The sequence below is a fragment of the Bipolaris maydis genome, assembly GCF_028858645.1.
Source record: "Bipolaris maydis strain C4 unplaced genomic scaffold PSV08scaffold_15, whole genome shotgun sequence".
NCBI lineage: Eukaryota > Fungi > Ascomycota > Dothideomycetes > Pleosporales > Pleosporaceae > Bipolaris > Bipolaris maydis.
The window spans coordinates 415151-438733 of record NW_027093871.1 but is presented as its reverse complement, the minus strand read 5'-3'; the positions used below and the strand labels follow the sequence as shown (position 1 = coordinate 438733).

At 53.4% G+C, this 23583-nt stretch overlaps 5 protein-coding genes across 5 annotated transcripts; 2 read left to right on the top strand and 3 right to left on the bottom strand.

The window, feature by feature from the left end:
• Positions 1-10: 10 nt before the first annotated feature.
• On the bottom strand, positions 11-2207 carry PSV08DRAFT_230343 (CASC3/Barentsz eIF4AIII binding-domain-containing protein; the record flags this gene model as incomplete). The annotated part of the gene is made up of 2 exons (XM_014225456.1): positions 11-1515; positions 1570-2207. 2 exons carry the CDS (start codon positions 2205-2207, stop codon positions 78-80), a joined length of 2076 nt encoding a protein of 691 aa, XP_014080931.1. The 3' UTR covers positions 11-77.
• Positions 2208-2781: 574 nt separating this feature from the next.
• On the bottom strand, positions 2782-6495 carry PSV08DRAFT_381061 (uncharacterized protein). Its single transcript, XM_014225455.2, has 3 exons — positions 5984-6495; positions 5684-5929; positions 2782-5626 (listed from the first exon to the last, which is right to left on the bottom strand). The coding sequence occupies exons 1-3, from the start codon at positions 6453-6455 to the stop codon at positions 3141-3143; spliced, it is 3204 nt and encodes a 1067-aa protein (XP_014080930.1). The 5' UTR covers positions 6456-6495; the 3' UTR covers positions 2782-3140.
• Positions 6496-7515: 1020 nt separating this feature from the next.
• PSV08DRAFT_365687 (Sec1-like protein) lies at positions 7516-10390 on the top strand. Its single transcript, XM_014225454.2, has 10 exons — positions 7516-7711; positions 7770-7865; positions 7936-8012; positions 8064-8120; positions 8226-8407; positions 8457-8495; positions 8547-8863; positions 8916-9040; positions 9099-9488; positions 9546-10390. The coding sequence occupies exons 1-10, from the start codon at positions 7681-7683 to the stop codon at positions 10248-10250; spliced, it is 2019 nt and encodes a 672-aa protein (XP_014080929.1). The 5' UTR covers positions 7516-7680; the 3' UTR covers positions 10251-10390.
• A 1758-nt stretch (positions 10391-12148) lies between these two features.
• Positions 12149-19565, bottom strand: PSV08DRAFT_412282 (universal stress protein; the record flags this gene model as incomplete). Its single annotated transcript, XM_014225452.2, has 9 exons — positions 19261-19565; positions 18874-19209; positions 18383-18816; positions 18198-18273; positions 16572-17568; positions 15746-16518; positions 15629-15690; positions 15498-15583; positions 12149-14187 (listed from the first exon to the last, which is right to left on the bottom strand). Exons 1-9 carry the CDS (start codon positions 19525-19527, stop codon positions 12149-12151), a joined length of 5070 nt encoding a protein of 1689 aa, XP_014080927.2. The 5' UTR covers positions 19528-19565.
• A 1536-nt stretch (positions 19566-21101) lies between these two features.
• On the top strand, positions 21102-23018 carry PSV08DRAFT_16123 (uncharacterized protein). The gene is made up of 3 exons (XM_014225450.2): positions 21102-21698; positions 21745-22180; positions 22227-23018. Exons 1-3 carry the CDS (start codon positions 21149-21151, stop codon positions 22990-22992), a joined length of 1752 nt encoding a protein of 583 aa, XP_014080925.2. The 5' UTR covers positions 21102-21148; the 3' UTR covers positions 22993-23018.
• Positions 23019-23583: the final 565 nt, after the last annotated feature.

Genomic DNA, 23583 nt, shown 5'->3' with positions numbered 1-23583 from the left:
TTCGGATAATGGTGAGCAACATGTGCAAGACAAGACGATAGGCCTCAGAGATACAGGGGAGAGATATAGTCTGTCATTCATTGTTGAGGATAGTAGCCTGCTGGCTGCATTTGCTGTGGGTAGTAGTAGGCACCATCGGGGCCTGGCGTCATCATGCCTCCCATGCCCGGAACAGCATAGTTGGGCTGAGCGTAGTTTTCTGCCGGTGGGGCCGGGTAAAGTTGAGCCGAGTCGACGTAGTATGTCATACCGTTGGACTCGTAAGCCACCATGTTGGATTGACCGGCAGGAGCTGGTGGAGCAGCGACCGGGGGAGCAGATACTGGCATGACATAACCGGGCTGCTGTGCGCCAGGAACAAACATAGGTACCATACCCGCCGGAGCCATGTATTGTGGCTGTGCACTGTTTTGTGGATAGTAGTAGCCTTGTGGGACAAAGGCTTGCGGTTGAAAACCAGGCTGAGTATAAGGCTGGAAGGCTGGCGCATGGATAGCCCGTTCGGGAATATTGTTGAGTGGAGTTCCCGTAGATACTTGACTTGGATAAGACGCGTGGCGTCCATGTTGGTAAAATGACTGATCGGGAGCAGGGGCAGCTCCATTGATGTGCGCAGGCACTTGTTGATGGAAAGGCTGCTGTTCTTGCTGCTGGGGTGGGTTGAAACTCAACGACGCTGGCGACTCAATTCCAGCAACAGACACAGTCTTTTGTGGACGAGGCTGGTGCATGGGGAGCTGACCTTGCCAGTTCTCTCGGAAAGCCGGCTTCTGTGGGAGCGGGTATGGAGGCTGAACAGCGCCATTTGTAGGTGAGATCATGGAAGATCCAGTTGACATCCTGGGACCTCCAGGTGGAAGACGTACCACTGGACGACTGGGATCAACGAACCCGCCATTGCGTGACATGATGGAGCCAGCAGGAGAGACCAGGTTTTCACGACCAATCTCGCGTGCAATCGATGACCGCCTGCTCATTGCTACGCTCGGCGAGTATACACTACCTCCGTATGCACTTGTCCGCCTGCTCGAGAAGCCTCCGCCAAAGGATCCAAATCTACCCCGTCCCCGTCCAAAGCCCTGTTGATTGGGCCGGAGTGCCCGCGGAATGAAGATGAAGGAGCGCTCAACTGTGGGGAAGATATAGCGCGGCGGGGCAGGCGGAAGTGAGATACGGACTGGCTTGTCGCGACGGAGTGGGGGTCTGTGATTGGGGAGGCGGGTATGTTGCTTGATAGGTACATTCTGGAATTGTATAGGGCCCTTCATGTTTGGCAAGAATACCCGAACCATGGCATTGTGCGTATGAACCGTCGTGGAGAAGTTACGAGCTTGCGAAGGCTTTTGGTTAGACCCCGGGGGTACTCGAGAGGCAAAGGCGGGCGCGTTGGGTGGTTGCTGCTGGGAAGCGGCTGGAGGTGGGCCAGGCTGCTCGTGAGAGCCCGGTGCATTGACAGTCTCGTGCAGATCATGCTGCCAGGGCGAGTCAGTAGCCTCCGAAGGCTGTGGCCTCATACTATGATAAATGTCAGTATAGAGCTCCAGCTCGATCCTCTGTGCCTGTACGTACTTTGCTGGAGAGAAGGGCCCCCCGATGGGAGCACCCCGCCCCCTTCCGCGACCAGCGGGCCTGAAGCCATTCTGACCGGGTGCGTGGCGCTGGTCGTGCATGAAGAATGCCCCGCGATTGGGGATGAAAGCCGGGTCAGAGTCGCGTTTCTTCTTGTATTCCTCGTGCTCCCGCCGCCGGCGCTCCGCCAGCGTCTCTGTCCGCGAGGACGCCACACCAACAGCTGGCGCGGTCTCTGGTGCTGCCGTACCAGTCTCAAAGTCAATCTCGTCGGGTTCATTTCCATCTTCGCCAATCTGGAGCCCGTTCATCATGATCTCCGTCTCTTTGACAGCGGAGAAAGCCACGTCGGAGCGAGCAATGGGCGGAGAAGGTTGCCGCTGGCTAGCATTCTGTCGAGGCTTTGCATCACGCGGGCCATTTGATTTGCGCTTTGGCTTTCCTTGGGTAAGGGAGGGGGCACTGTCAACCTCACTAAGGTCACTGTTGTCGGCATCGGCGTCCTCATCGACATCGCTGAGCACCGAGGCGTCACTCTGGGAGTCGTCGGCCAGAGTTGCCACCGACTGGCTCTCATCTTCGTCATCTGTCCGCCTGCGACGCGCAATGTTGGTGGTTCTCTTGCGGGCGGGAGCCATGATTGCGGGGGTCTGTGTAGTGGCGGAGGTCGAGGGCGCGATGGAGTCGGCGTGGGGTGGTCCTTGGTCGGCTCGTGAACGGCGAGGCGATGAGTCGGCTGCGGAAGGCGTCCGGAACAAGGGGCCGGCAGCGTGAGAAGCGCCGGGTTTGCAAATCCGGCAGGTGCAGCGATTGCGGTCGTGATGGAGCGAGATTGTGTGGTGGGCGTGAGGGCTGGGATGATTCGGTGGGTGATGTCTGACGCCAGAAAATACCCATGACGGAGCTTGCCGTGCGGGAACGACTGGTCGCGGAACCGGTTGATGCGCGCTACTCCACACCAACAACACACCGTCTCAAACAAAGGCCACCCATCAACAACCGCGCCCTGTTGTGTTTGTAGCTATTGTTGATTGTGTCGGCACGATTTAATCGCCTTGGTCGGCCCGCGCATTGTCTCTGCTTCATCGCAACTTCTGTTTGGCCACCAAACCTTGTCCGTAGCTAATTGTTTTAGGCTATGAACCCCCATACATCAATTGTGCCATCATAAGCTAGCCAAGTTACGAGGATGTGAACATGTAAACATTTTCAGCACTATCTACCTACACAGACCCAATGTAACCTGGCCTGGGGCCCATCCATATTTCCATTGAGACCTCTCCCGCCCAGTCCATGCCAGACCCTATCCAGCGCCGCTCAAATGCTACCCACTGAATGCTATGACAAACGCCTATAAATGCTTCGAGACCTGCCGGAGTGGGCAGCTCCATTGCCCGGGTATGCATGCAAATGTCCGAATCGTGACATGAAAAACAAAAAAAAACATCAAAAAGTGAAGGAAGCGCTCTTATTGTACAAGCCCACCTTTGTCTCCACAAAATCATCCGGCAACTATTGCTGAAGATGCGGTAGGCCATGGTAGTGAAACAGTATTTGCTCAAAAGGAAAAATCATTGGTTCAAGTCGTGGATGTATGTGCAGTTGTCGCCCTTGTTGCATTGGCCCTTTTGGAAGAACTTGCATGCGAGAACCTTGTGAGGCTTGTGATCTCCTCGGTTCTTGGGCCGCTTTCCTTGGTTGCGGTCGTTGATGCCATTGCTATCGTCGCGTTGCCGCTTGGTTCCAGCGTTGGGTTGTTGGTTGTACTGGGATTGTGCCTGAGTTTGATATGATGTAGCATCTTGCATTGGCTGAGACCATGCGGCAGCATCGGCTTGCTGCGTTGGGGGTGGAAATGTAAAAGGAAATGGAGGAAATCCGGTGGGTAATGGAGGGGGGGGAGGAAGTGCGCCGCCAGTCGCTGCTTGCATATTGGCAATCAAGGCAGCAATGTCAAGGCTTACACCTGGTTGTTGGGGTGGGTTTTGCATTGGGAACGACACGGGTGGGGGAGCCTGGGGAGGAGGCTGGCCGTTACTAATGGAGTTGAGGAGGGTTTGAAGACCAGCAGCGTCGAATGCAGGAGCGGCGGCAGGAGGCGGTGGCGTGTATGTGTTTTCAGCCGGAGCTGTCGGGGCAGGGGGGGCGGCTTGAGCTTGGTTGGTAGCCGACAATTGCTTGATAATGTTCTCCAGTTGACTAAAGTCTGGCGTAGTCGCTGCCACAGGTGGTTGTGGGCATTTCCTTAGGACCGTCTCGGGCGGTGGTCCAAAGTTGACGACAGGAGCAGTAGATGGAGTTTCCTGCTCTACAGGCTCTTTTGGAGTCGGTGGAATGTCGTCATTGCTAGAATAGTAGACCATTAAGGTGGCGTTCTCGCGCTGCATATTGGCCTCTTTCTCAGGACAGATAGGTTGCTGGAGGCCTCCTCCGTACGGCGCGTAGTTTCGTTGACGTTCTTCAGGGTGTACAACACTAAAGTCAACTTCGGATGGTGGTGTCCACGATCTCTGTTCGCCATCCAAATCCTCGTCATCGTCGTCGAGGTCAAGCTCTTTGTGCTGCTTGAACATGCGTCCCTCTCCGCCAAGGTCACCAGCATCCCGCACAAGGTGATGTTCTTTGTGGTCCATCTCTTCATCGTCGGCCTCGTGGTCGAAGTACTTAATCTCTACCAGTGATGTATCCGGCCGCCAGGCTACACGCAGATGTCTACGAGACTCTTTTCGTAACCGTTTGGCCTTTTCTTCCTCGGTTTCCACCGGTAAAGGTTTCTCAGATTTGATGGGCGCCGTTTCTTGTTCCTTGGGTTTTTGGAGCGACGCCATTGTCTGGGCAAACGAAAAGGCAGGCTTTGCTGCGGGCGTCGCCACAGCCTTCTTCTCTTTCGTAGCTGGGGTGCCAGTCTTAGCTGATGCAGCACCCTTTGCAGTAGCCGAAGCTGGGGTTGTCTTTTTGCTCGCTGCATTGAGCGAGGCAAAGATGCCCGAAGGCTTGTTGGTGACTTGGCTAACACGCGTCTTGACGGGTGCAGGCGCTGGTACTGTCTTCTCTCCAGGTCGTTTCTGTGTGGTTGTAGCAGAAGTAGCACCCGCTTTCGAGCCTGGTGCTGAGGCAGTCTTTGGGGCCGAAGTGACGGCATCAGATGCCTTTGACTTCTTCATCATTGCAGACTCATTTGCCGAACGGTTTGCAGCGTCAGATGCTGATCGCTTAACACCCTTACCATCTGCTGATTCAGTCTTTGGCGGAGGGCTTGCTTTTGCCTTTTTAGAATTGGCAGCAGCGCTGTCCATCACTTGCTGTATAAAAGTCTTGTGCTTTTCATTTGCGTGTTTCTTCATAGACGCAAGTGCTTTGATAAGCTTAGTCTCTTCGAGGAGCTCAGAAGTCAGTGTGCCGCATCGCGAGAGTACCTCGTAGATGACTGCGGACAATGGGCCATCGTAATCTTTACTATGGAATCGATTCGCCAAGAACTGGTAGCACAGATATAGGAATGGCTTGATCTGCCCCAACTGGTAAAGCACATCAGGATGTGCAGACTGCAGTGCAGCCTCAAGAGCAGATTTAAGAAGGTCACGTTGACTCGTAACTCGACTCTTGAGTACCGGCAGCTCACCTGTCTTCTTTTGCTCTTCAGCCTCCGTTACAGCTTTGCTGTCGGCTCGCCACCGCTTTTGAATGGTGTTGAGCACTTCCCAGACCTCACGCATACTAATTTTGATCTTTTCGGAGCTTGGCGAAGATGTGGAAGGATGCCATGTAGCCTTGACAACATCATATCGAACGGCGGCGTCAGGGTCCTCCGGCCGCGACGCAGGGATTGGCATCTCTTCCTCTTCTTCATCCGAAGAGTCCGTATCGTAGTCCGATGACTCAGAGGAACTGCCACTATCACTGACTTCTCTCTTCAACTCTGTGGGTTTCCTGGCAGAATTGAGAGCTTTTGACTGTGACTTGGAGGCGAGCTGCTTGGCGCGGAGCTTTTTGCTGTCTGCCCCTGCCTTTTTTAGATCCTTGAGGGAATTTCGAGCAACATAGACTGGAAGCGCAGCTATACACATGTCAGAGGTTGTTTCTTGCAACATCATTTTTACTGGTTCAGGCTTACTTCTATTTGTTGCCAGATGAAAGGGTTCATTTCCCAGTGTCACGAATTTATTCAACGGAGTAGAATTAGTGGCCTTTGCCAAAGCAGCTTGATCAATAACATATAGACCACCCGATTTTCTACCCTTTGGTATTTCTAACTCAGGGACAGGAACTGGTTTTGCAAATGAGGCTGGCGCAGGCCGCTGCTGAGTAAATGTCTCTGCAGTAGGCTTGGGAAGCTTCATCGTGTTAGTTTGGGTTGGGTCTTTGTGCGTATGGCGAGGTGAACTTACTTGATAAGCAGATATCGGAGGTCGACTAGTCCGAAGCGAAGCAGTGTCCTGCTGTAGAGCTTGTGGCGTCACTGTGCCAACATGGCTTTGGGGGGTTACAGTACGCATTGGCATCTGGTAAGGAGAGTGTTGTTGCTGGCGGACGGCATTGGGGTCCATACCCAGCGACGGGTCAACATTTGAGGGCTGACCATAGTTGGCCAAAGGGCCTTGCTGGTTGAACTGGCCATACTGGTACGGCGACTCTGTGCGCAAAGCATGGCTTTGGGCAGCGTACGATTGGCTGATGGCGTTGAAGGGTTGTTGTGCAAACGAGCCAGCGTGCCAGTTCTGGCCCGACGCAGGCTGGGGCAGGGGTGAGTGCTGGTGTAGCTGGGCCTCCCACGATGGGGTGCCATAGCGGTCGACAGAAGAAAAGAGGTGCTGGTAGGATGGATCGGCGTAGACATTCTGGCCTTGCAACGGCACCTGGTCAGTGGGCACGTGATTTGACGCCATGATGTGTGGCGTAGGTGTGTGGAGGGGAGGGATGTCTTGGCTAGCCAGAGTGTCAGCTGTCAATTACAGGGTTGTGATTGGCTGATGACGCACAAGTGTCTGGGACAGGCCAAAGGGGATTAATTAGGCGACGATGCAGAAAGCACTAGGCGCTAAGCAGACTGGCGCAGAGTCACGAGCGTAGCAGGATGCCGGTTCGGGAGAATGTGAAGCGGAGAAAAAAGGTCGATAAAACACCGGTTTAGGCGGTAGCGTCTGGTTGCTGTCTCTGTCGGCCTGCAGCGCTTCCAGGTTGCTGTCTCTGGGGGGTTGGTGGGCAGATGGAGTAGTGTAGATGCACACCACCCAAGGTGCAGTGCAGCCGGCCCTCACTCACAACGCAGAGCAGAGCTCGTGTGCCGACTGACGCCTGCGAAGCCGAGTCGGCCAGTCCACGAAAGCGTAGAATTGGTTTTTATGAGCTGGCACTTTGCCTCGCGTATTATGCGATGGGGAGCAGGAGCACACTTGCTGATGCGTCACTTGACGTTTTGCATGCGCGCGCGCAACCAGAGCACAACACACGCGGCGGATGAGGCCTGCTTGACGCGCCCCCGTCCGGTTGGCACCGAGCAACTGTGGGCCGCCTCGCGCAGAAGCTCGGCCAGATTCTCTCTGTGATGCGAAGCCTGTCGAGTCCAAAGACGGAGCTGGATTAGTAGCAGAAGTTGAAGATGACGGTCACTCTGCCTGCCCTCCGCAACCCAAGTCTGTTCCCGAAAAACACCGCTGCCAGCCTGAGCACACTTTCCCCAAAAGCAAGGACTCGAAAGTAGAATCTAGCTTCAGAATCAGATGCCCTTATTAGGTGGGCGAGAGTTCACTGAGAAGTAGCATGAGTGTCAAGAGCGAAGAAGGGGGGTGGGTTGATGTGGGCGAGGTGAGTTGAAGAGCGAGGGAGCGCGGCGAAGGGGCGAGCTCGTTTTGAGAGCCCGCCCTCTCGCCAAGTAGCGCGCCGCGCTAGTCCCAGGCGGGGCAGGCAACCTGGGCCACCATCACCAAACACCCATCCACCCGCGACCAGCAAGCAGCGCGCAGCGGGCAGTGGGCAACGCACACGCGCCACCGTGGTCTCTTGTGTACTTTGGCCGAGCCCGCTCTCCATCACCCTCAGCACATACACACACGCCCCTTGCGCATGCAAAGGACCTGACACTCGGCGGGTGCCACGACACATTAGAACACAATGGCCGTCTCACTGCGGGACCGCCAGATAGGCACGCCTTTGCCCGCTCACCTGCACCATTGCCAGCGCCACTGACAGAACCATCCTAGCCTCAATTAAACGCCTGCTCAACCTCAACCCCCCGGCCGACGGCGATGCCGCCCAGGACGAGTCCAACGAGCCCACGAATCCCGACATCGCATGGCGTAAGTCGCAACGTCATAGCGTTGGCCTGCCACTCTGAAGAGACAAATGCTGAGACTGCTGTCTGAATAGGTGTTCTGGTCTACGACGATGCTGCCAAAGCCGTCGTCAGCTCTGTCCTGCGCGTCAATGACCTGAGGGCGGCGGGAGTATGAACTGACTCTCCCCAACACTATACTGGCCTGCTGACCATCGTACAGGTCACTGTGCACTTGAATCTCAAGTCGCGCCGGAGCCCCATCCCAGCGCCTGGAATCGTGAGCAATCCTGTCCCCACCAAACGTGTTGCGCATCCATTGCACATGCGCTAGTATTTGGTGATAAGCCAACCCCACAAAGCATAGACTGACCACCCCCACCAGTATCTCATGGCACCCACAGCTGAGAACCTAGCCCTCGTCACCAAGGATCTGAACGACGCCCTGTACACCCCCGCATATATCAACTTTCTTTCCAGTGTGCCCCGCCAACTGCTAGAATCATGGGGCGCCGAATTAGCGACCATGCCGGAAGCTGCTGGCAATCTGGCGCAGATTTACGATCAGTACGAGACGCTCGAGAATTAGGTCCAACAATTGCTAACCTGGCCCAAGGTATCTCAACTTTGTTACATTGGGACACGATCAATTCAGGTACGTTTGTGTTTCCTACAGTATGCGCCACTCCCACTCACTCGGTCGCAGTCTCAACATTGATCAGTCTTACTATCGTCTGAACTCGTCTAAAACCGAAGATGCAGAACTCGACGAGCACATGGATCGCATCGTTTCGGGGCTCTTCTCCGTCGTCGCTACCATGGCCGTCGTCCCAATCATAAGAGCTCCTAGTGGCGGTGCTGCCGAACTCATTGCTGCCAAACTCGACCGAAAGCTACGCGATCATGTACTCAATAACAAAGAAAGCCTCTTTGCATCATCTTCAACAGCCTCCCGTCCATTACTCGTCATCGTAGACAGGAACGCCGATCTCAATCCAATGTTCAGTCACAGTTGGATATATCGTATGCCAGACACCTTCCCCAGGCCAAGGATGTAGCTGACCAGAGCATGTAGAGAGTCTCGTGTACGACGTCTGCAATTTCCACCTGAACAAGATCGAAGTGACTGTTCCAAAGGACAAGAATAAGCCAGAGAGCGGTACCAAAAAGCAGTCGTACGACTTGGCAGCAACCGATTACGCAAGTACTCATCCACAAGTCACACTTGACCAAGTATCTAACTGCCCCTTGCATGTAGTTCTGGAACCGCAACGCTTCGCAACCTTTCCCAAATGTCGCAGAAGAAGTGACAAACGAATGGACAAAGTACTCGGAAGATGCGGACGCGCTTACCAAAAAGACGGGATCATCGTCACTGGACGACCTCTCAGGAGAAAGTAATCATTTCGCAGCACATCTCAAAGGCGCGATTTCTCAACTGCCAGAACTGCGAGAAAGGAAGGCTACTATTGAAGCTCACATGTCTATCCTCGAAGCTGTGATGGAGGGCATCAAGGAACGCAAACTCGATGAGTTCTTCCAGCTGGAAGAAGAGATTGAAAAGCAGACCAAATCGTCCGTTATGGAGGTACTTAAAGACCCAGCCAAGGGAAATGATCCCATGGACAAGTTCAGGTTCTTCCTACAGGTATGATGGGCGCTTTAAAGGAAATTGCATGATTGCGCTAACATGGTCAATATCTAGTGGTACTTGAAGACGGAACAAGAGGTGTCGCGCACCGAGCTAGAAGGCTTTGAGAACGCTCTCAAAGCCGCCGGCGTAGACACAGCAGCCCTTGCATACATCAAAACAGTGCGCCAAATTACACAAATGAGCATGCTCTCAACTGCCGCTCCTACACAGCCCGCTCAAGCATCTTCACAGCTATTCGGCGGCTTCACCAGTCTTTCATCAAGGGTAACGGACCGGTTCAAGGAAGCCGGTTTGGGCGCCAACTTTGAAGGCGTGCTTTCGGGCATCAAATCATACCTGCCTGCCAACCAAGACCTTACAATCACCAAAATTACAGAATCACTAATGGATCCTCAAAATGCTACAACCAGCGCGCTCAACAAGACAGAGAACTACCTCTACTTTGATCCCCGATCTGCCAATGCACGAGGTACCCTACCTCCTGCAAGCCAGTCGCGGAACCAGCAGAGTACTGTCGGACGCGGAATTGATGCGACATTTGGACAAAGGCGACAAGGCTTCTCAGAAGCCATTGTCTTTCCTGTCGGTGGTGGCAGCATGGACGAGGAGACTAACATCCAGGCGTGGGCCAAGCGCACAAGCGCCGCAGCTGGCACTGGTCCTAAACGAAGAGTTGTCTACGGTAGCACGAAGTTGTATTCCCCTCGTGAGTTCATCGAGGAGGAACTAATCCCCCTGGGCAAGGAGAGTACGTAAACTTTGGATTCATTTTCTGACAAAGTATCGGGACCTTGGAGGAAGGGACAAAAAAAAGGGCATGATAGACATCTAGTTCTTTTGTTGGCACATAGCATATATGTGTGAAATATTGATGCAAAGCCATGATATTGTAACATCCTCCCTGAGCTTTCCATGTGTGACCTGGTGCTGCTATGCTTGTTCTTTTTTTTGCTTTTTTTTGCTTGGTTTGACGTTACCGTACACTGCATCTACATGCATGCATGCATGCGGGTTGGACACGAAAATCCCTTCCCCTCCCTCTCTCTCTCTTCCTTACCCCTGTCCCTTCTGCATCACCACCACGTGCCTTCATCGATACGTTACACGTAAATATTTGGATAGATGTGTGCATGGCTCGGAGGGTAAAGGAAGTAAGCGGGACTAGGTAAAAGGGGACGATGAAACGAAAAGCACCCCCCCCCCCCCCCCCCGCCTACGTGTGCGCGGGAGAGGCCGGAGGGCTGCTACTATATCGAGTAAAGGGCGTAAAAGTATGAGGCTGGCTGACGAGATGCATGGCATGGCGTCAGTTCGTATATGCACGATGGGTGAGAATGCACCATGTCAAACAATTTTGCTTTTTTTTCTCTTCTCTTCTCTTCTTGATGTTGGTGGTGGTGGTTGGTAATAGCGGTGTTTGAGGGCTGCATGTTGCGGATAGAGTAGATTGTGGGGCTAAGTGTGAGTGTTTCAGATAACTTGACCCTTTTCTATCGCATGTGGAGTTGTATATTGCTTTTTTTCAATTTTCTGGCCGGAGTTTTGAGGGCTAGGGTGGGGCGTGTTAGATTCGGATTTCGGATGAGAGGGTTTTTTTGCTTTTTGCTTCGATGGAAGTTCTATGGCTGGGGGGGTTGCGTAATGCATGGAAGGATTGTAGATGGAGGATGCGAGTTTGACTTGACTCATGTGGGCGTGTGGATGAGGATGGGGGTAGTGAGTATTGGAAGGATTGATGTGAGATGCAGGGGGGGGGGGGGAGTGGATAAGGGTGCAGGTGCCTTCTAGAAGATATGGATCCTTCTCTTGTTTTTCCTTTTTTGTGGGAATGTGAGCATGCTGTGAAACGGGTGGGGAGGTTATTGTAGTCGTACGCTACTCGTTACTCGTGTTCGTGGCTGTATGACGAATGTATGCATGTGGAGACTTGGCCTCAACAAAAGAAAGAAGAGGATGAGCACTGAGGGGCACTGGGGGCAGTCGATGCGAGGTCCATGGCTTCGAGGAAAAGAAAGCCAAGAAAGGGTCCAATACTATGATGTAGGTGTGTGTGGTCGAATCAGGCTGCGTAGCGAGGTTGGCGTACCGAGGCTGTGCCTGATGATGCATTCGTTCCTGGTTCTTACTTTTTGTTGTTGTCGTTGGCGTTGAGACGGTGGAAGGATTAGAAAAGAAAGAATGGGATGTGTGGTACAGATAAAGGACGTGTTTGGAGCACGCAATGCCGAAAAATTTCGGGCTGAGGCTTGAGAATTACAATTTTTACGGCCGCTTTGTCAATGGCGTTTCTGTGGTTGCGATTTGTGTCTGCTTCGTGACGTGGGTGGGCCTGAGTGTTTTGGGCCGAGGTACGTATGATGGTGTTGCGTCACGAGGAGGGGAGGCAAGACAAGATGATTTGCGGGATAGCAAGAGCTGGGCCATTTTACAGAAATCAACGGAGATGAAATCAGGTATGAAATGTTCAAGTTCGATACTGTAACATGAGAGGTAATAATATACAAATTGTTCTACCAAGTCTATAAGTTCCCGTCTATAAGTACAAAGTCATCAATCTATAGTATTCATTAATAGGTATCATTAAGGTTTCGTGAAAGCTGAAGAGCGCCAAATCAAGAGAAGAAAAATTTTGGAAATCAAAAAAAGGAATGAGCTCAACGACGCGAGGGGCCATAGACACGATGGTTCCTGACGTCCATTTCCCCACTAGTAGCCAATCTAGCGTTGAAATTCACATCTCCAAAGATGGCACCTTTAGATTGCAAAGTCCAGCTCACGGTAGGCTTCGGGCTTCCAGTGTAAGGATTCATGCTGGTCAAAATCCAACCGCGCGCCAGGGCACTGTATTCAGATCCTTGTACGGCCTTGGGTACGGCAATAAGCAGTGTCTTGGAGTGCTCAAAAGGGGCAAAGATGATGGCCTTGCTCCCTTGTGTGGGTGGACCGGCGTAATCATAGGTAGCCGAGGAGGAGGGTGCGGATATGATGAGGGGACCATGTGTGCGTTCCGAGGCGCCTGAAGGCCATGGGATCCCAGATGCAATCAAGGTAGAGAGAAAATGCACAAGTGCCGTCATTGCAGCCTGGCCCTCGGCAAGTAAAATATAGTTTTGCAAGATGAGGTGTGGGTTCAGTAGCATCTCAATGGTGTAGGGTTCCATGCGGGGCGCGTTGGAATCTTGGAGGCTGGAGATGACATCTACCACCCACTGTGGCCCGCACTGGAAAACACAGGCTAGTGTCTGAATGAAAATATTGCGCAAGGCTGGCGTGCGCGGGTGATTCGGTGCCTGAGAGAAGCCCCACAGTCCAGATCCTGGTATTTGATATTGAACACAGAGATCGATGAGCATGCGTGCTCTGGCAACGTGAGATGGAAAAGAAGCACTCGGCTGGGTGCGATGTGGGAGATCTAAGAAGATAAGATCCAGCTGTGCGTATTCTGCTCTGCCGTCGGTCGCTTGGACCAACTGGTTCGCTTGTCTTGGGAAGTGTGGAGGTACTTGAGAGGAGCTCACATCCAAAGATGTTGGTCGACACAGCCATGAGGTGGATCCGTCATGGAGCTGTAGTGGCGTGCCAATGGTGCACAGTGCAACAGGGTCTCGTGCCGCGATCCCAACTAGAAGCAGCGAGCGAAGACATTCGTCCTCAAGATTGGGTCTCGAAAATGGATTTGAGGGAGCCAGGGCGAGAGGCAAACCAGAAGCGTTCAGCGCAATGCTGGTCTTGTCTCGGTTAGCGTCCAATCTTCGTTGGTACTCTGGCAAACGCGGGTTTCCTCCGGCCTTCATGCGAAATATGTCGGCAGCCATTGATATGGAACATGTTTCCCGCGAAGTTGGGCAGTGTTGGCTGTCTGGTGTTCGAAGTACAGAGAGGTCTCCTTTAATGAATGCGTCTTGCTGTTGGAAGAAGTCGAACAATGAACGAAGCTTTGCGGATAGGGTCGGTGTGAAGTGGATGACTTCGCTTGCAAGACTTAAAAGATGAGTAAAGAAGGATCCGGTAAAGCGTACGATTGTCTGCACTTCATCTTCGTAATGCCGTAAGCAAGGCACTAGAAAAACATGGCTTTGTCCCATTCGCATCTCATGAGCACACCATGCGCGGTCAAACCACTCAGAAGATAGAATGCGTTGTACCAATGTGTTGAACATCTCATACTGCTGCATGAAAGGTGGGTGGAGTCCAGAGTTTGGTTGTTGGTCCAGGGGCACTTGAGAGTAATTGTACTGCTCAACGTAATAACGCAGAAACCGTTCTTCGTCTGGCGAAACAACAATGTCGTCCAGTACTACAACGACTGCTCGTGCATTCTTGTAGACGTTATCAATAACTCCGATAGCTGCGTTCCTCTCGACTTCATTGTCCTGTTCGATGCACACCTCGTCATACCACAGCCCTTCACCCACGCCCCTCTCTCTTACAACTGCTTGGAAAAGTGCAGAAGTAGTTGGTAGTGGGAATTGCTCAATCTCCTTCAGCCATCCGAATGGAAGATCTCCAACGGGTGTCAGAACCTTTCTTGGTGTGGTACTTGCAGCAGGCTTTCTACAATAGCTGAGAGCGATGTATCCTCCCTCCTCCCCGTGAAAGCCGACGTCGTTTATCAGCCGAAAGGCAAAATTGCTCTCGCAATGTTCCTTTGGGATGAATTCCTTGACTACCGAGGGTGCTAGGCGGCTGAGGTCTGACAAGAGTGTGGCAGCATCGATGTCGTCTTCGCATGGTATTGTTGACCATTTGTGTCGGTTGAGAAGGGCATCTCGTGTAGAGGGCTTGATGAGTCTGGCGTGGAGACTTGATGTATCCAGGCCTGATTCATCAATATCAATGAATTCGCACTGTCCGAAGCGGGCGAACCACTGAGGTGATGTTTGTAGAGCCATGTGGATATACATTTCCTGGTGGTTGTGTTGGAAAAGTAGTAGTGATGTCTGATGCCCAAGTTGTGCTTCATGGCAAGGCAAGGGACCTATTTGACATTGAGCCGCTCATCCCAACCCTCTGACCCTTGTGTCCTCGGGACACGCAAAGCCTTCCGATGCACAGCCGTATCCTCACTCTTGGGCCCATCTGGGAGCACGCGACAAGTGGACGCCATGCATAATCGTTGTCTATCAGCCCACCAACGCCACAGGCGCACCGACTACCGCATTGAGTATTTGCGGGGAAACACGAGGACTTGGCATATCTGATGACAAGAGATTAGGTTGTATGAGGCGTAGTGCAATGTGGTGAAGGTTAGTAGGGTTTGAACGATCCAAATAGTCGGGTTGTCCTGTCTGATGGCACGGGCCTTTGCCATAACGGCAACCCATGAGCATGACGTCGGCAAAAGCATCGGAAAAAGTGGCCATCATGAGAGAAAAAAGGAAATACACGATATGAAACATGAAGCTTCATGGGCCTGTCTCGTCTAACGGTTGGTTGCAGTGTGATTGCCTGGCGCTAGAAGTTCTAGAAGGAAAAAAGCAAAATAGCATGCGCAGTACTGCAATTTTACACGGCATGGCAATATCCGAATGCGTTGAGCTGCATGCAGAGGCATCGTGACAGATGTCGTGGACTCTACAGAGTCAGAAAAAAAACCCCTCCAAGTCACGACTAGAGGGCGTGTTGCAATTGATCGTCACGGTCATGGTTGCGGTTAAGTTCAAAGCATTTCATGCATCGTTGGGACGCGTATTCCGATAGATTGACCGATAAGCCACTAAACCCAAAGAGTGTAGAGAGACCGATAGTTGGAAGGATATTGCCAGACTCAGCGATTACCAACCGGGAGCAGGCGATGTCCTCAATGGCCAAACAGCACGCGTTTCGCAACACCAAAACTCAAATCCTCAGGCTTACAACCTCAGGCCGCCGCCAAAAACTCCAACCGAAACGCATCAATGACAAATCTTTCGACAAACAATTAATCAATCTTTGCATTCGCAAGTCGGTCATTGGAGCCTTGGATAACATTGGACATCCGTACGTTTTGCCGCTTGTATTTGCTATGTTTCCGGAGCCGTTTCCGTGCGACCATGACCGGCACTGAGGACTTGGTGACTAAGTAATTACTGAAAGACCCGAGCAGGACACTGTCGGAGTTAGCATCCATGAATCAGGACTGGGACTCAACTTACCCTTTGAGAGCGTTCCGCCCTCGAGAACCAAGAATCACAAGAGTTGGCTCCAAGAAATCAATCTATCAATGAGCTGTTAGCCAAGTGCAACACTTCATATAATCCGGAGTTACTCACCACTTCAGTAATCATGTGCTTAGGGCTCTTGCAGTGGAATACCTCGACAACAGCACGCACTTGAAGACGAGTCTTTCGCAGCAATTTGACACACCGGTCGGAAACTTCCACACATGCCTGATATCTATCTTTCTCGGCCTTGCCCATGGCAGCTACATTGGCTTCAGTGGCCATGATTGAGTTTGACAGTGCTGAGAAACCGGGCCTTGTTTGTGTCAGACCGTCGTGGTTGGACAGAGTCCTCTTGAGATAGTCTGATTCCTGTCGTCCAGTGGTACCTTGGCTGATAGGTGCTCCAGAAGCATCAGTCGTTGCGACGCCAGTCTCCTCGTCAACAGCGTAGACAGCAAGGAGGGTATCACCGTCTCGTAAAACCGTCCCGATTGTCCACTCCAAAGCGTATGCAGCCTCATCGCTGAGATCGGTCGATACAAGGTATACACGCTGTCTCCTCAACCCTTTGGTAGCGTCTTCTGCAAACTGAACGTAGTTGCCCCTAATAATCTGTCGAACACAACGATGAGCTTCTGGGCTTGACTGAATAGGCGAGATATTCAGTGAAAGTTGCTGGGCTGATTTGATTTCAGCGAGCTCATCCTCGTGATCGGAGTGAACTGGCGTAGAAAAGCCAGAGCCTCCCTGATCGAAACTAGTATGGGGGTGTACGACGCCTGAGGAATTTCTTCTAGACATTCTCTCGCCATTTGGACCAGTGACGTTTATGGAAGGCTCGAGCAATGACCGCACTTTGTAGGAGACAGCAACATCCCTTCCTGTGCAGGGTTTAGTATCAAAATGCAACAGTTTGGCTGCACGTGTTACTTACGTTCCTGCTCTGCTGCGGCCAACAAGCTCTTAGCTGTGATGATTTCTCTGCCCATGCTGTCTGTGCCTCCAGAAGCTTTCCTAGATCGCTGCCTGCCGCGTTCCCGTTTGTTGGCTCCGTTCCACCCGTCCTCCCACTCTGAACTATCAGAGCCATTTTCGCTGCTCTCTACAGCAGCGCTGTCTTCGCCGTCGTCATCTGTGGCTAGACGGACACCTCCACCTGGGGCAGTCGATGTGCCTTTGATAGGATCTGAGCCTTTGCGGTTGGGGAGTGAAGAAAGCCCACCCTCCGAGCGCGCCAAAGCAGAGTCGGAAAGTTTTCGGTAGGCCGTATCCATGTCGATGCGCTTGCCTGAATCGGTCACAAGGCTGTTGTTCCAAGTCGTTGCTGGAGAAGCAGATCTACGAGGGCCTGGAGATCCAGATTTTGACCGACCCAGCGGGCCATTCAGCGAGTTGTGTCGGTCCCTTGAGTTTGAGCCTAGAAAGCCAGCCGAACTGCCGTAGACAGTTGACATGGCGCGAGGTTTTGCAGAAGCATCGAGCTTGCCACCTTGCGACACTCTCTTGGGCATAGCATGCGCGTCGATTGAAGGCAACATTTCAAACTTGTATGCCGACTCGGGGTTCACTCTGCGAGGCGACGAGGGCATGGCAAAGGGAATGCCAGTACTCCCACGGCTCGAGCTCCTGCGCGGTCCCGCATCAACGTCTAACATGCTGCGAACCGGCGAAGCAACTGGATTGGGGCTTTGCGCTCGTGCTGTCGGGCTTTCTGCGCGTCGTCCTCCGGGCTTCTGGTTGCCCTCGAGGAGTTTTACAACCTCTCTCATCTCCTCATCGATGGCAGCTTCGAGCGAGGCCATGGTGGCGGTGGGTGCAGGGTGGGTGCGTGGTGAGGCGGTAGTAGGTTCAGGGTCGTGTGCCGGGGTCGGCGTGATGCGTGGCAATGTGGTAATTATCGCAAAAAGATGGTAGTCGTGTTCGCGGGGTAGCTGGGGTGATTGGAGGCGTCAATTGGAGTTGTACTATGGCATCATAGGCACAGCTAGCTGCTATCTGGTGTGCGAGCTACAGATGCCAGCCACCCCGTACCAAATGCTGGCCGGTCGGGTCAGGGTGTGTGTGGGGTGAGCGCGTGATGGTACTAATGCCAGCAGTGGGGTAGATGATTCCAAAGACTGTAGCTGAAAGCAATGGCGGGCCGATCCGTCGTACTGTATGTAGCTAACCGCTGTCGGAGAACAAGTTGTTCCCTAGCAGATTGATGGATGCCGACGACATATGGAAGAGGAACAGCAAGCTTGAGACAAGAGGGCTCCTGGGGGGGCGGCGACAGTCAGCGCGAGTCGACGGTCGCGGATGCTCTTGGTCTAGGCGGTGGGAAGTGGGCATCGGACCATCCATCCCTCCAGCATCTGGCGGTTTGACAAGCCTTGGCACGCGAAGATCACCACCGCCCTCTGCCCATGCCCGCTGGCGCAGGGACTGAGATGCGGCATGCAACAGAACAGGAAGCATCTCCGACTGTCTACCAAGTATGTACACAGGCACGGCGTCGCTTCGCCAGCTGTCGCGTGGGCATCTCAGTCGCGGCTCTACATATCTTGCCTCCAAGCATCACATGTGAAAAGAGGCCGTGGCAGAATACGGGGCCGCGTGGAGCAAGTGTGCATGTGGCTGTGCTGACCCATGACGCCCTATGCAGAGATATGTACTCGCCCAGTCTCTAGCCGGTGCACGCGTAGAAATAATGTACATTGGTGCGTTACTAACGGCATATTGTGCCTTGCTAACTAATACTTTTACCTCTTCCTGGGAAGCACGATGTTTGCTCGCGCCGCAACGCCCAGCTTGTGAATGGCGTTGCGCCTGTCCCAGATACCGCTGGTGCCTTGTACCACTGCAATAAGCTCCTGCGCAATTCGCTGGGCAAAGCTGTTCTTGCCACTGCCCATGTTCCTCCTCTTTGAGGCAGCCGCCATGATCCACTGGATGGCTGCGCGCCGCCGTTGCCTCTGGCCCAGAGGCACAGGAATCTGAAGAGCGACACCTCCTCCAGCTGCACCTCTCTGACTTCGAATGCGCATCAGGGGCGCGACCGAGTCAATGGCCAGTGTAAGATAGAGGACGGGGTTCAGAGGGAGGTGTGATGGCGGGGGCGCACCAGGAAGCAGTGGCCTGGAGGGGTTGATTGTGGGGATGGGTGACGTTCGGAGGTGTTGGAGGATCAATGCCATGTTCTGTTGCTCTTGTTGTTAGATGTGCGTACGCTAGATTGTAGTACGGAAATGACGTACCCGCTCTGCAACGCTCTTCTTGCCGTGGCGCATAAGCAGATTGGTAACCTGGTCGACTACTGGATCATGGCGATGCTTGACATGGCCGTCTTTTGGTAGTGGCAGAGTAGGCATGTCAAACTTGAGACCTGGCATGGCGGGTGCTTTTGAGGCATTCTGGGCATTAATCAGGCCCATATCCAATCCACTGTTGCCGTTGGTCTGAATTGTCATGGTTGAGTATGATCGTGAGCCCGTTGGCGCTGCATTTGGTGTCGTCTTGGGGTTTTGAGAATTGAGCTTGTCTTGCATAACCTTGGGCAGGTTTTCTTGTGTGGCCTTGTCACCTTTGACTACCTAGTTGGCTGTCAGCATATCTGCAGCAGCGTGTGGTGGTTGTGACCTCACATCCTCAATTGGAGTGCCCTGGCTGAGATCAGGTCCCTGCTCGCCCATGGTCTTGGCCATGGCAGCCGCCTCTTCGGAGACATGCTCAATGGGCTTTGCATCTTCTCGCTTGGAGCGGTCCGCGGCTGGTGGTTTGGCTGAATCGGAATACAGGCGCCATTGCGATGACGGCAGTCGAAGTGCTGATCGAGCAGGGCATTGCACCTGGGGCCTTTGTCGAAAGGCAATTGGTCGCGTGAAGGCAGCGATGTTTAATCTCGGGGGCATGGTGGCGTGTTGTGTGGTGGGCGACGATGTTGCAAAGTGACGATGCTGAATATTCCAGCCCCGGCCAATGTCGCGCCGGGCGGCCCGTGCGCCATACGTCAAGTAAAAAGAGCGGCTTGCAGTCTGTGACCACTCTACCAGCTTCAACATCAGCCTGCAAACGGTCGCATAGCACATGCTTTTGTTGCAAGGCTTCAGCTAACGCATCTGACTCACAACAGCTTTCTTATATTTGGCAGCGCGACTGTTGCTACTGCAGCAGCACCTTGGATGGGAGGTGTGAAAGGACGACCGGCCACAACTGAGCTTCCCTGCTTTTGCTATTTCTTTCTTCGCAGGTCAACAGTCTTCTAGTCTATCGCATCATGTCTCAACGTATTTCATCATCAGTCTTTTTTCATACAGCCATCGATTTTGTTTCCTTCAGTCCTTCCTTGCCAGACATTCATACATGGTACCCTCACCCCGGAGCCCATGTTGCCAGCGAAGGTTTTGGCGCCGCCTTTACCGCGATAAAAATATCCAGCACTCTCTTTATCGCGCATTGTAAAGTGGGCTTTGGAAGCGCATTGAGCAATGCTCAACGTATGAGGAGAGCACATGATTATTGCTTTTTGCTGGGGCAGCTCCGACGGCGCTAGCGTTGTCTATCGCACGCCACCAAAATTCGCTCTATCGCACTGCCACGGACATGGCCATGGACGATGGCGATGGCGATGGCCTCATTCTTTTTTTTGGGCAGTGCGTGTCTTGCGCTGTCTCTACACGATGACGGAGATGCGGGGTGGGACTTTGCATGCACACACATACACATGTATGCATGGTACACGGGCAGGCGTCAAGCGCTGTGAGTCTGGGCAGTGCCCGTGCCCCGCCCGCCCGCCGTGTTCGCAGTGCAGCAGCATTGGGATAGCATCATAGCATCCCCCCGCGCGCTGGGCGTGTCGCCTGTGGCTGGAGCCAATCGGAGGGGCAGCGCAACCCCGCATGGCATAGCACGACAGTCGGAGGGCCAGAGGGCAAGGTAAGACTGCATGCAATATGGCGAGTGTCTCTAAGCTCCTGTCACGGCCGCCGCAGGCATCGCAGGCGTGCAAGGCGGGCGCAGCATGGCGAGCGGCAATCCGCCAGCAGCCGTCAGTCTTCCCCGCACTAGGCCGGAGAGACGACAGCCAACCATGTGACCATCCAGCCCAGCCACTCTTGTTTCACCCCGCTGCAGCGGTAGGCAGTGGGCAGCAGGCAGCACACGCTGGCCGCCGTTGATCTTGCACGCCCGGGCTAATTAGCTTATCGCATGCCAGAGAGAGCGGTGACGGGCCCGCTCCAGGCTGTACTCTCGTTGCGTGCACCATGGGCGCATTCCCGCCCGCCCTCCTCTCTTCTCTCCCAAGTCAAGCTCACCTGCCCCAAGCGCTAGGCACCCTCGACTTTGCTGCAAGGTGCTCGCCCCGATTGTCGCGTCACAAGGGTGCTCCCCGTGTGCCTGCAGACCCGCAGACCCTCGACCTAGTGGGCCCAGCGTAGTACTTACAGTAATCCCGATTGCGCACCAGCCTCCTCCCCTCCACACCCTCCGTTATCGATACAGCAACCGCAGCCCACCACGGCGCACCCCAGCATGATTGACACAATGGATCGCGGGAGTCTGTATGAACACGACATCCCCTCTCTCAGCGCCTCGCTCGAGGCTTTTGACCCCGAGCGCAGCATGCACTCGGCCTACAGCAGCCGCTCCAACATGCACTCGTCGCGATGGAGCGTACCCCAGGACGACCCAGACTCCGAGACCGAGTCGGACGGGCCCTGGGCCCCTCCGGCCTGGCAGAAATCACAGTCCAGCAACCACTGGTACCGCAAGTCGCTGCTGGGCGAAAGCGCAATGCGCAACAGCCCCTCCAGGTCGCCATTCGAGTACCGCACTGATCGCGAAGTCACTCCCTCGCGCATACCATTGCCCGAGTCGCCATACAAGCAGACGCCGCGCACAAGTCCAGAGCCCATACCAGAGGAAGAACAGAGGTTCCTGTCCACCAGCATCGCCTCGCGCCTCCAGAGTCCCGTCGTCGTTGCCGACGACCACCCCACCCCACCTACTCCAAGCCCATGCGCGCTCCCAGGAAAGGAGCTGGAGCTGTCGCATCATGACCAGGACGGTCCAGCAGAGGGTTGTAAGTCGTCCCCACCACTGCGCGCTGTAAAAACTGACAGCCCTAGTCATGCGCTTTGCTTACAGAGGAGAAGCCAAGTTTCGCACCGCACCCATTGAAGACACCATTTCTACTTTTGCCAGTGGCCTTCACATCTTCACCAAGTCAAGAGCAAACGTCATTCTTACCGTTGCAACGGTCCTGCTGTCATGGATCCTTCTGCAGCCCTGGACAGCCAGCCTAATTCCAGACGTCGCAAACGTCGCCAACATGGCCAAGCAGTTTGAGCCGCTTCTCTACGCGTCTGAAAATGTAATACCGCGGTCGCGCGAGCTCGCAGAGGCAAGTATCGCTGTCCAAGATTTAGGAGAGAGCGTTCGAGCGACAAACATGTCGGCGTCCTCGGTCATCATTGACCAGCTCGACGACTTGGGCGACAGCCTCAAGATCTTGTCTGAGAAGATTACGAGCTTCTTCACAAATGTGGACGGTGATATGGACTCGTAGGTATACATCGCTCGACGCTCACACACCCACTAATGATTGTAGCATCCTTATCACCATGGAGTGGGCCAAGCGCGAATTGCAGAGCATACAAGGCCCCAAGATTGGTGTGATTGATACAATCATCGGAAACGTGCATGGCGGCCTGAGCAAGATTGGCCTGCTTGAGCGCAATGGGTCGCCTACAGCGATAGGGCGTGTGGTAAATGATGTCCTCGGCCACACTACCCAGCAGCGCTCCAAAGCCACGCTGCAACGCACATTTGACTATCTCCTCTCCACGCTAGAAGAGAATATTGCAAACGAGCTTGCGCGTGCAGACGTGCTATTCCAGCTCTTCGAAAGTGTGGACCGGCAATTCCACAACCTCCATCGCTCTGTTGCGAAGGAAGAGGACTCGCTCGCAAACAGGAAAGACGAGTTCCTCGCGTCCATGTGGCGCATGACCATCAATAACAAGATGAAGATTAAAAAGTACGAGAGGAATCTCAAGCTCCTCAAGGATGTCCGCGCATCCACTTTGATCAACAAATCTGAGCTCAAGGGCCACATCCAAATCATTCACTCCGTCAAAGACCAATTGGACAAGGCGCGCAAAAACCTCATCAGCCCCCTCATCCGTCGGGCACAGAGCAACAGCTTCGGCCTGGAGCAACAGCTCAACGACCTCACAGGAACCTATGGATTTCTCAAAAACCTCCGAGACGGCCAGAAGAAGAAAGTCCTCCAGCAATTATGGGGCGAGCCCAAAAAGCGCATCGCCATTACAGCTGGTGGCAAAGAGGAAGAGATTGATGAGAGCGACCACTAAACCTGCCCGTCTCTCACCTTGAATCATTAGCTCTTCGTCTCCCGTTTTCCAACTATAGACTCTGGTTTCTGGCGCATTGAGGGGCATATCCTTGTCTCGTTTCATCTGTCCTTTCTAGCATTGCAAGCGACTTGGTATAGACAAACGAGACCACGGGATTCTTCTTGCGTGCTTTTATCCATTGGCGGAGTTTGCAGGCGTCACACACACACATACACACACTATTGTAAATGTGGCTTCCCTCTTTGTGCATTACAGCGAGATTCTGGTTCTTGTTGTTGTTGCTATTATAGCAGGCGAAACAAAGGAGTGGAGGCGTACATGGCATGGATTGAATTGAATTGAATTGAATTGAGTTCGGTTGAGTTCGGTTGGACTGGACTGGACTGGGATGGGATTGAATCATGAGTTTAGCGTTTTCCTTGCATGTAACGTACATTTGCTACAAAAGCTTTTTGTACGTGTCTTCGATGTAAACAGCAATCCAAGTGATTGTACTTTATAGGGTTCTAGTTGTTTGTTTAGTAATTCCAAACGCATCGTTGAGAGCGAAACTATTTTTTTTTTGGAATCATGTAGTATCAAAGCAAT

Coding starts and splice junctions, on each gene's coding strand:
- PSV08DRAFT_365687 (XM_014225454.2), top strand. CDS start 7,681: ATGGCCGTCTCACTGCGGGACCGCCAGATAG. Junction 7,866..7,935: donor GAATCCCGACATCGCATGGC/GTAAGTCGCAAC, acceptor CTGTCTGAATAG/GTGTTCTGGTCTACGACGAT. Junction 8,013..8,063: donor ATGACCTGAGGGCGGCGGGA/GTATGAACTGAC, acceptor ACCATCGTACAG/GTCACTGTGCACTTGAATCT.
- PSV08DRAFT_381061 (XM_014225455.2), bottom strand. CDS start 6,455: ATGGCGTCAAATCACGTGCCCACTGACCAGGTGCCGTTGCAAGGCCAG. Junction 5,930..5,983: donor CACTGCTTCGCTTCGGACTA/GTCGACCTCCGA, acceptor ATACGCACAAAG/ACCCAACCCAAACTAACACG. Junction 5,627..5,683: donor TCATCTGGCAACAAATAGAA/GTAAGCCTGAAC, acceptor ACATGTGTATAG/CTGCGCTTCCAGTCTATGTT.
- PSV08DRAFT_16123 (XM_014225450.2), top strand. CDS start 21,149: ATGATTGACACAATGGATCGCGGGAGTCTGTATGAACACGACATCCCC. Junction 21,699..21,744: donor GGACGGTCCAGCAGAGGGTT/GTAAGTCGTCCC, acceptor TGACAGCCCTAG/TCATGCGCTTTGCTTACAGA. Junction 22,181..22,226: donor GTGGACGGTGATATGGACTC/GTAGGTATACAT, acceptor TAATGATTGTAG/CATCCTTATCACCATGGAGT.